This window comes from Rhea americana, unplaced genomic scaffold (genome assembly GCF_003343005.1).
Source record: "Rhea americana isolate MKP2758 unplaced genomic scaffold, rheAme1 scaffold_98, whole genome shotgun sequence".
Lineage (NCBI taxonomy): Eukaryota > Metazoa > Chordata > Aves > Rheiformes > Rheidae > Rhea > Rhea americana.
Window position 1 is genome coordinate 2091710 of NW_028187177.1, and position 10324 is coordinate 2102033.

Consider the following 10324-nt stretch of genomic DNA (forward strand, 5'->3'; position numbering starts at 1 on the left):
CACTGGATCACCTCATCCTCTCTCYGCACCAAGGCAGGAGCAAGGGTCCTTGGACCGTCTCTGACATGTGTCTGAGTCATTCTCGGTTTCTCCAGCCTGCTCCAGTATTCCTAACCAGTAAAGGAATATAACTCAAATCTTCCACAATTTCAGGCAATTTCTTTGCTTCCCCCGTACTTTTGGAGCACAGCCAGTCATTCGTACTGAAATGGTCTGTCACGTATCAGGAGACCACCGCAGTTCCCCTTCCTTCTTTTCTAAGCTGAACAAACTCAGTTCTTTCAAATGCAGTTTTTGAAAACTGCCTCTTTTGGACTCTTTTAAGAATTCATTTTGTTTTGTTTTGTTTTTCAAACAGCTATACCTAAGCCAGAACTCCACCTCCGAGTGAAATAATTCCTTTAGATGTGATGGTGGGAGCATTGCAAGTATCTTACCTGCAGKTTTAGTGCACTGGCTTGGATACACTAAGCAGCTGATCATGTTCCTCTCATGTGTCTAGTGCTATTCAAACAGGACTTTGGCTGTCTCTCAGCCTGCTTCCAGCAACAGCAATCACACAGGTGTTTTGCTGTCATTTCTGGTCCTGCAGCTGGGAGATTTATGGCTTGGGTGAAGCGTGAATGCGGAATTTCTCCTGGCAACTCCAGCTGATGGGTTTATGCTAAAGAAGGAAAGATCTAAAGTAAATGCATGAAARGCCACTCTGGACCAAAGTCCACCTAGGTGAGTTTTTGTCGCTGGCAGTTGCCAATAACAAATACTTCGAGTGTGAAAAATAGGATTAGTGCAGTATGGCACTTCTCCCTGTCAGCTGGGAATGGGTTCTTGCCTTTTGGGCTACAATATTTAAAATCCCCTGGCAGACCTCTTTTCCATGAGTCTMTCTCTTCTTCTTCTTTTGCTGTCCTCTAAAATGAATTTGATGGTAAAAATGACAGAGCACATGGACTGTAACAGCAGTGACTCAGCTCTGCATCAGAAGCCCTGGAGGCCGGCATGGTCACCGCTTTCGGGGGTGAGGAGGGAGCAAGCAAACCCTAAAGACCTGGAGTGAAAGTTCATAGTGGTGGTTGGAAGAAATGAGACTTTTTGTTTTAGTTCTGCTTGGCTGACCATTTCGGTCCATCCAGGCAAACACCAAGGTATTTGAGAGGCTAGGAAAGACCTAACGCAACGCAATCCATCCTAATACACATACAGCCAACAAGCTCCGTGGTGCCTAGAAACATCTTCCCTGGGAGAGCTGGTGCAACACAGGCTGTGTGGTAGCTGGGCTCCAGAGCACTGAAGCTGGAGGGAAGGGTGGGATGAGCAAACAGCGGGAAAGGAGCAGTCAGCCCACGGGCAGCCGTGCAGACTCCCCGCACCACCGCATGCCGGTGCTGCTGCCCGTGGCCCCCCTCCTGCTCCGCGCTGGCTGCTCGCCTGGTGCAATTCCTCCCTGCTTTGCCGCACCGTATTTGCACTGCGTTTCTACTTACCCCTCGACACTGTGAATAAGGAGGGTGGACGTGCCCGGCTAGAGGTCAGCAGTGACTCAGTGCGGGAGCCGGCAGCCAGGATTGCTGCTTCCGGGGCGCCAGGCGAGCCGTCCGGCTCCCCACGCRCCGCTCCTGCCAGCTGCAGTCACCCCAGCTGAAGGAGGGAGACGGGGGACTTCTCCTGCAGCMCTGCCACTGCACCCTGGGGTGGCTGCCCCACTGGTCCAGCACGCCCGGTGCCGCCGCGGCAGGAGCCCTGCCTGGGCCCGGCTGCAGCAGTGATGGGCTGGCTGCTTGCTGGAGCGCTGCTTGCCCCCATCAGCGCCTAACGGTGTTTAAGTGCACGAGCATTAAAAATGCACAGGGGAATGGCATTCAGCCGTCTTGAATGATTTCTGCGTGATGCCGCCCTTCTCCGGTGACCCAAAGAGCGAGAATCATGGGCCAAGGGGAGCCCTGGAAATTTGGTCCCAACCTGTAGCGATGGTACGTTTAGCACAGCCAGTCCTTTCCCCTGCCACTGGCAGAAGAGGAGCTCGGCTGCTTTGTGGAGCAGGTTTACAAGGAAAGCAGTTTTACTTTAATCCTTATGCTTCTTTTCTGTCGTGTTGAACAGGAGTCCAAGTCCCAGCGCACTTCCCTGCCCCTGCCCGTCCTGCTCCAGCAGTGCTGCTGCAGGCACCGGACCCTCCCCGGCGGACGCGGTGCCTGGAGATGACGCTGCCCTCGAGCCAGGCTGTGCTGTCGGTGGGGGCCGACTGCGTAATCCCCACCGCTCCGGCAGCGCTGCCAGGATGGATGCACGCTCCTGCCCAGCGCTCGTGCAGTCCCACTGCTCAGGCTTGTGCCAGCAAGCAAGGGAAGGTGCTGAGTGTGATTAGCAGGATGACAAAAATTCATTTTGGAGGCTGCCAGTGCATTCTTCGCTTGCCAGCTCTATGGGAAAGTGTAAAGGCTGATGATAACCCGTGGGTGCTCTATGATTTCCTCTTTGCAGCCTGGGCAGCTAGTTAAAAGTGCATGAGCTGACAGRCTCTGTCCTGACGTGCCCAGGAGTGTTGGGGAGTGCAAGAGGGCCTTCCCCAGATCTACCCTGAGCGTGACTTACAGCAGATGTTTCATAAGAAACCAAAAAGAAAGTAGGAAACAAAATCTCAGTGGCAGGTAACGTGGCTTTTTAAGTTTGCCATGATGCATTTTTGTTGTTCAAGGTCCCGCAGCATCTTATGTATCTGTGGCTTTTTCCAGCAGCAGCGACAGTGATCCCCCCTGGTAGTCCAGCATGTGCCTTTTGGCGCTGCTTATTGCATTCATTTTGTTTAAAAATAAATTGTAAATGGGCCACAAGTGAGTGAGTTTAGCAGCAATAGTTGCCCTTCTGGGGTGTGGAGACACAGCGAGCGTGTGTGTGAGCATGTGTCTGCGCGGGGCGCGATGGCTTGCTAGGTGTGAAATGGGAATCGGGTTGTCTCAAAGAGTCGTGAGCTTAACCAACGGCAAAACCCGGGCGCGAGGTGCRCAGGAGCGGCAGGACCGTCAGCCCCAGCACGGAGTTGTGCAGGGGGAGCGGAGTTTAGCTGGAAACATTTCTCCGTCCTCTGGTGAAGTGTGTCAGGCCATCTACCGGATTAACACACATCTGCTCAAATGAGCGTGTATATATACCTGTGTGTGTGTGTGTGTGTGTGTGTGTACATATACAAATATATTTGTATATGTACACACACACACACACATATATATTTAAAATATGTAATTTTCTCTTATCTCCCACCTCATGGAGCTGGCAGGAGACTTCTAGCCACACTGGCCAAGCACAAGGCTCACTGCCCACTTTGTATTTCAATGGACTTTAATCTGATTTGAAAAGATGATGCTCACCGCTCGGTGACTTAACGAGGGGAATGCAGCTTAGCTCCTCTCCCCCAGCCCCTCTGAATCGTTTTGCCCTTGCGTTTCTCMACCAACAGCTGCAAAAGCTCTGTGCTTACCAGGGACCACCTCAGTCATACTAGTGCAAATCCTGCAGCGCTGGCAGACAGCCCTTCCCCCTATTAAAACYGTAATTCAGAGGGGGGGAAAATATCCCTTAACATAGCAGTGATATTTAGACCGGGGGGATATCAGTAAAAATTTTTAACCCCCTTTTAGGCATTCAGTTCCTTTGCTCCAGAGAGAAGCCTGCACCTGCGGTCGCAGCCTTCGCCGYCCCGCTGCGAGGAAGATGATGATGTGCGCGAGCCGAGCCGGGCTTGCCCTGCCGGCACGCTGCGCAGACCGCTAGCGCTCCCGCGCTCGCCGCAAGCCCAGCCGCCGGCTCAAGGATGCTGCATCTCAAAGTCCAGTTTCTGGATGACTCCCAGAAGATCTTCGTTGTTGATGTAAGTGGGCATCATCTTCTTCTTGTTTTGTACTAGTTAATGCAGTCCTTGCCGCTCTCACGGATTGCATAAGCCTCTGATGGGCTGCGATAGCTTCTGGGTTTCAGCTTTGCCAAGGGAAAAAAAAAAAGCAAGCAAACAAAAAGGCACCCCCCCCCAAACCCTAACTGAGGGCTTTTTGTGCTGATTGCTAAGTGTCTTTCAACACCAGCACACTCCTGCTGTCCTCTCTTATTTGCTTTATTTATGAAGCAGGCGGAATGGCTTTTACTTATCTGGTGTCATCTTTTTGGAAATCAGCTAATATAAAGTGATGGTCGTGACAAGTGTGGAATTCTGTTTTCATGGGTTTGGCTGCCAGTATAAGCATTCAACAAGGAAGAAAAAATCTGGGAACAGAATAAAAATAACATATTTAGCCAAGCTACCCATGGTGAGAAACATCTGTATGTACATCCCTTTGGGGTATTTGATTGAAAAAGAAAACTGTGTGGCTTTGAGGAGAGCTGAGGATCTTGGATCTTATTTTCTGTATTACAGTGTCCCAAAGCACGCTGTCGTTAGTAATTCACACTTAATAAATGCTAGCTCTGACTGTTAACTGTTGAAATGTATTATTTTAAATGTTAAATGTTAATATCTATGATAATATAGATGATTGTATAAATGTATTTATATACCTAGAACTAAATATGAAGTGGTATCCTGTCTATATTTTAGAAACATACCTTCTTACAAAAGTGAGTGAGTGTTTACTGTTGATTAGGATTTGATAATCACAGTAGATAACTGAACTGGATAATTCAAGTAGATCTATTCTACTACTTACCTGCATTTCCTATGGGATGAAACTGTTTTATATAAGACTATTTTTCCTTCAAGTTGTATTACATTCCTGTGGATGATCCTGTTTTCTGTTTTATAGCATAGCGTAAGAAAACTTCTGTTCAGTCTCAGAAGTACTTTGGTTTCTTTGCAATAGCAGTTTTGAACAAAAGAGGATTGTAAAGTAATAATTCCATCATTTGAAACAGTGTGGAAGTTATTTAATGTAATTCAATTAATGTATCGTAGACCTGGAGTCAGCTTAAAAATGAACCTGGTCATTTAAAACTGCTGTTTTTCATACTCATTAGATCAGGGCATAGTGAGAGACAATTTGAAAGATGCTGCTGCCTCAATATTGCTGCACTTTTCCCTCTCTGCTTTCTTCTTTGCCTGAAACACTTACAGTACTCTAGCTCTGAACAACATTATTGCAGCAAATAATAGCTTCCATTAGAGGAACTGCTGGACGTTTCCTCTTTTTACATGGAAAGGTACTGGAAACCCCTTTTAGGCATTTCGTGCATTTGATGCTGTATGGTTATGATAAATGAGTAGCTGAATTAGTGGCTTCGCCATTATAAAAGGACTGCTTTGGGCTAAGTTTGGAGCAGATATTTCAAGCAGCTCTTCCTAAACCCTTCCCGACTTTGGAAAGCTCTTTTGTGCGAATGGTATTTCAATATAAAGGGAGGGGAAAATACACAAGAGGTAAAACAYGCTGGGCCTGGCCCCCCTTGTGCTGTGTACTTCCCCCCGCCTCTCGCGGCCGTCGGGGCTGCCAGCACGTGCGGGGAGGTCTGATTCCCAGCCCGGCTTTGCAGGGCACTGGCTTCATCGGGACCAGCTCCCGCCTCACCCCGGCGCAGCGAAAAGCCGCGTGCGGAGCGGCCCCGGCCTCCTCGGCCGCCCCGCAGAGCGGTGGGCAACGTGCTGGCAGCTTTTTCGCCTGCCTCTCGGCGCTGCCCTAACCCGGCCCCTCGTCTCATCCTCGCTGGCGGGTCGGGGCAGCCACGGGCTGCTTCGGCTGCTGGTTTCCAGCTCTCGCCTGCTGACTTACCGCTCTCTGCGTGCCCCAACTTCAGTTTGCCACGCCGGCTTTCAGGTCTCTGCTTCGAGTCCCTCTCGGCGAGGCGTGCACGCGCATTTTCTGGTGCTTCGTAAGTGCAAGACCTGTGGCTGCAAAGCGTGTCGGTGCTGGTGTTGGAGCCACCACGAAGATGCTCAGCGGCTTCACCGCGGGAGCCCGCGTGTCTGCTGGGACCGGCTGGGGTTGCTTTTGGCAGGAACTTGCACTGCGGRCAGGGGAGCCGCGAGGCCCCTTGTGCCACAGGGAGATGCCGCRGCGCTGCCTCCCCTCTCCTCTGCTCCCCGGGTGCTGGGAGCTCTGCTCTGGCAYGTGCTCTCATCTATAAAACTGCTCAGGACATTTGCCTGCTCTCTGGAAAGAGTTTAAAAAACTAGCTGGGAGCTTGTGTCGCACTTGGAGCCTCTCTACAAGCAGCACAGCAAGAGGAAGCAAACAGCTCTGCAGCCTGACGAAGCCCGAGCGAGCGCAGSACTCACTTCTTTGCAAGTAAAATTTGCTACAGGGCAAGATTCATCTGGAACAAAAAAAGGAAAGAAAAGCCAAATCAAGCAAACCCAGCAGAACTGCTAGGGCTGAATGACCGAAGGATAGAAAGTCTCCTGCAGCCTTATGCCCTTTGCAATGATTAAAGATGGGAGTTTACTGAAGGGAGCTGCGTGGCATCCTCATGCCCGGTGCGTGGAAAAATCCCGGCCTCCTTCTAGCCCCATCTGCTCCCAGTGCGGAGAGCAAGGGCCAGCTGAGCTCGCCTCTCCGCCGGCCACGGGCACGCGGGCTGCGGGGTGCCCTGCCCTGCAGCAGCCGCGCGGTGGGTAGTGACCCGGTAAGAGCTGCTGGTCTTTACCGGGTGCCTGACAAAAAGCCAAGGCAAAATTCTAGCTTTGGAAAGAAACAGTTGTAACAGTTTTAATTGCCCTGGCGATCCAGTTATTTTTGAGGAGAGCCGACAGGGCTGCGGAGCAAGCGCTGTTATTACGCTATCACTTTGGGCAGCCTTGCCGCGCAGAGCTAGCAATTTCATGCCAGGAGAAGCTGAGAGCTTGTCATTAGCGTGCCGTGCGCCGAGCAGCGCCGTGCCCTCCCCTGCCCGCCGGGCGGGCGGCGAGCAGCCGCCGCAGCTGCAGCCTGCCTTCATCTTCGTCTTCATCTTCGTCGCCAGAAAGGCAGGGATGCAGCAGCTGTCTGATCTATCCTGTCTGTCCAGCTTGCTTTTGCACTATTTTACACTAACGAACATGGAGCTGCTTGGGCAGCAGCGGTTCTAAAAGCCAAAAATCTGATTTTTTTTCCCCTCTTCTTTCTCTTTCCTGCTTATTAAGTTCTGTAATAAAGTGTTGAGAAGGAATCTCGTTGCTAAGAGCAGAGGAAAGTGGCACAGAGTGTGGCTGTTCCTGGCCTGCAYGCCCTGAGCATTTATTGAACAAGGTTTGGCTGTGGCAGGGTCAGGAAAAATCCCGCAGATCATACGGAGGTGCAGAAATACCTTCCCGATCTCACCRAAATCGTGTCCTCTCTGCTCTTGGCACCGCCTAACCCGCTGCCTCCGTGGTGTGTTTGTCCGGCAGCAAAAATCCTGYGGCAAAGGGCTCTTCAACCTGACCTGCAGCCACCTCAGCCTCGTGGAAAAGGAGTATTTTGGGCTGGAGTTTCGGACCCAGGCTGGGAACTATGTGAGTGATGGGCCTCGCCGTGGCCCCGCTCCCCTCTCCATCCCYGTCCCGGGCCAGCCGCCCCTTTGGCACAGCCCCAGGGACAGCCGCAGCCCTCGGGGTTTCTCCCCAGCAGGACGGCTCGGCACGCTCGCGGGGCTCGCTGGAGATTTTTTGGGGGTTCTTGCATGATGCTTCATCTTCTATTTCTATTGCCTGGTCTGCTATGCTGTTTATTTACCCAGTTCTTCACTGCCTTATTTCAGGTCTGGTTGGAACCACTAAAGCCCATAACAAAACAAGTAAAAAGTAAGTAAGTATTTAACAAATAAACTTCTCTTTTTATATATCACTGTCAGTGACAGTCTGTTGCAGGTGCATTTGCACAGTGTTTTGTGCTTGGGGAAGGGGACTCGGTTTCTGGCATTTACCTGGGCTCCTTTTAAAGCCTGAGCCAGGCAGGACTTTTGAAGTCACCACAGAAAACCCTGTAGAAACACTACTGCCGCTGCACTTGGGTCACTGCACCRTGGGAGGCTTGGGCTGTTCGTGTGCCAACGGCTTGGCTGAGCGGGAAGGGATGCTCGGGGTGAATCTCCCTCGAAGGGAGGGAATTTTTCGAAGATTTTTGTCCCTAACGCCGGGGAGCGGGGCGGCCTGGTTGTCTTGGGGCAGGAGGGAGTCCCCAGTGCTCATGGCTTTTRAATCCTAATTTGCAAGGGATCAGAGGGATTTACTCCGTCAGGAGGCAGCATGTATGAAGAGAGTTGTAAATGTTCTCAATAGGCACTTAAAAGAAAACTTATGAAGGTGTTGTGTTTTAAGATCCTAAGGAGGTTCTTTTCAAATTTATGGTGAAATTTTTCCCAGTGGACCCTGGACATCTGAGAGAAGAGCTGACCAGGTACAGTGTTTGCTCTGTTTCTTTCTTACTGCACCGTTCTGTATTTTTGCAATTGCTCAGCATATATTGAAACTTCWCTTCCTCCACCTGAACCTATCTATTAGCAGGGGTAATTCTATGCAGTGAAACAGCTTTGTACTTTACAAAGCAAAAACAAAACTCTTTTTTCTTGAGCCTCTGTTTATGAACAAATTAAAATCCACTTGGTGGATCAGCACTCTTAAGAGGCTGTGACTTGTTTACTGCTGAACTTCTAGTAGTTGTGCAATGAGTGTTACTTTGCTCAGTCTAGCTGCATTCTAAAATTTAGTTTTTAAATTTAATTTTTAAGAACGGCATAGTTTTAGCTCTTATAGTTTTAGCTTTATTTTGGAGACAGCATTGCAAAGAGGAACTAAGAATAAAACCAGCGCAGTGCTTCAATAGCATATTAGCCCTGAGAGATACAATGTTAACTCTGAAACCTAGTGACGGGAGCAGCACCAGGGCAGCCAGGCCCTTGCGGCACAGCCCTGGCTCTCCGCTGAGCTGCGGCCCGTCCTCGCCCCCTCCACAGGTACCTCTTCACCCTTCAGATCAAGAAGGACCTGGCGTCCGGGCAGTTGCCCTGCAGCGACAAGAGCGCCGCGCTGCTCGTCTCCCACCTGCTGCAATGTGAGGGCAGGCGAGCGCCCGCGGGGAGCAGGGCGGTGGTCCGGGCCGTGGCGGGCGGGGGGGACCAGGGGTGCCGTGGTGTGCGAGCCCGGTGCCGGCCCCGCTCGCCAAGGGCCCCCGGCGGCCTCATCCYGCTGCCCCTGCGCCCCGCAGCCGAGCTGGGCGACTTCCGCGACGAGGCGGACCAGAAGCACCTGGCCACCCACAAGTACCTGCCCAACCAGGACTACCTGGACCACAAGATCATGCACTACCACCGGAAACACCGGTAAGTGCCGGCTCCCGGCCTTTCCAGCCCCAAAACGCACCCGAGAAGCAGGCCACGGCACTGCGACGCCAGGGAACGGCCCGCGTGGGCCCTCCCCATCCTCCACCGGCGAGCGCAGCCGGGCGCCCGAAGCGTGACTTTTTATTATTATTATTATTTTCCTTTTTCCAGCTCATTTTGGCAGCCGCCTTGTCGCTCTTGTCCCTTCCTTTTGCGTCTGCAGGGGAAAGACGCCGGCCGAGTCGGACGCGCAGCTGCTGGACGTAGCCCGGAAGCTGGAGATGTTCGGGATCCGCCCGCACCCCGCCAGCGACGGGGAGGGGACGCAGATCAACCTGGCCGTGACGCACATGGGGGTGCTGGTGCTGCGGGTAGGCTGCCCCGGCGGCGCGTCTCGGCCCGGCTTGTTTCCGCCGTCCCCGCTTCTCCCCCCCAACAACCCATCACCGCCGCGTCCGGCTTCGCAGGGCAACACGAAGATCAACACGTTCAACTGGTCCAAAATCCGAAAACTCAGCTTCAAGAGGAAGCACTTTCTCATCAAGCTCCATGCCAGTATTGCTGTGAGTACGGCGCCGGCAGCAGCCACCTGGCCACAAGCCAGAGCTGCTTCGCCATCATGGATTTTGGGGAGGGTTTTGTGTGCTTTTTTTTTTTTTTTTTTGAGTAAACCCCATTTCTGCTGCTTCCCCATTGGTGGCGGCCTGTGGCCGCACAGTCACTGCACAAGGACACGCTGGAGTTCACCATGGCCAGCAGAGACGCCTGCAAGGCCTTCTGGAAGACGTGCGTGGAGTACCATGCCTTCTTCAGGCTCTCCGAGGAACCCAAGTCCAAGCCCAAGGCCCTCCTGTGCAGCAAGGGCTCGAGTTTCCGCTATAGGTAAAACAAAACAAAACAAAACAAAAAACAAACAAAAAAAACCCCACCTCATCCCAGGTGGAAAACCCACCGCGGGCCGCACCGCCTCGTTGCCCGGGTGGCGGGGCCGAGGCTGACGGCTCCTCCGCAGCGGGAGGACGCAGAGGCAGCTGCTGGAGCACGGGAGGAAGGGGCAGCCGCGGAGCCT

The 10324-nt window shown here is 52.3% G+C and overlaps 1 protein-coding gene across 1 annotated transcript in view; it reads left to right on the forward strand.

Moving 5' to 3' along the window:
• The first annotated feature begins 3808 nt into the window (after positions 1–3808).
• The window catches only part of FRMD7 (FERM domain containing 7), a 12743-nt gene continuing 6227 nt past the window's right edge, over positions 3809–10324 (forward strand). The window contains exons 1-10 of the mRNA XM_085325525.1: positions 3809–3865; positions 7346–7450; positions 7696–7738; positions 8255–8333; positions 8890–8987; positions 9141–9255; positions 9479–9626; positions 9723–9818; positions 9974–10137; positions 10268–10320. Coding sequence (XP_085181651.1) covers positions 3809–3865; positions 7346–7450; positions 7696–7738; positions 8255–8333; positions 8890–8987; positions 9141–9255; positions 9479–9626; positions 9723–9818; positions 9974–10137; positions 10268–10320 — 958 coding nt within the window. The remainder of the gene's footprint in view (positions 3866–7345; positions 7451–7695; positions 7739–8254; positions 8334–8889; positions 8988–9140; positions 9256–9478; positions 9627–9722; positions 9819–9973; positions 10138–10267; positions 10321–10324) is intronic.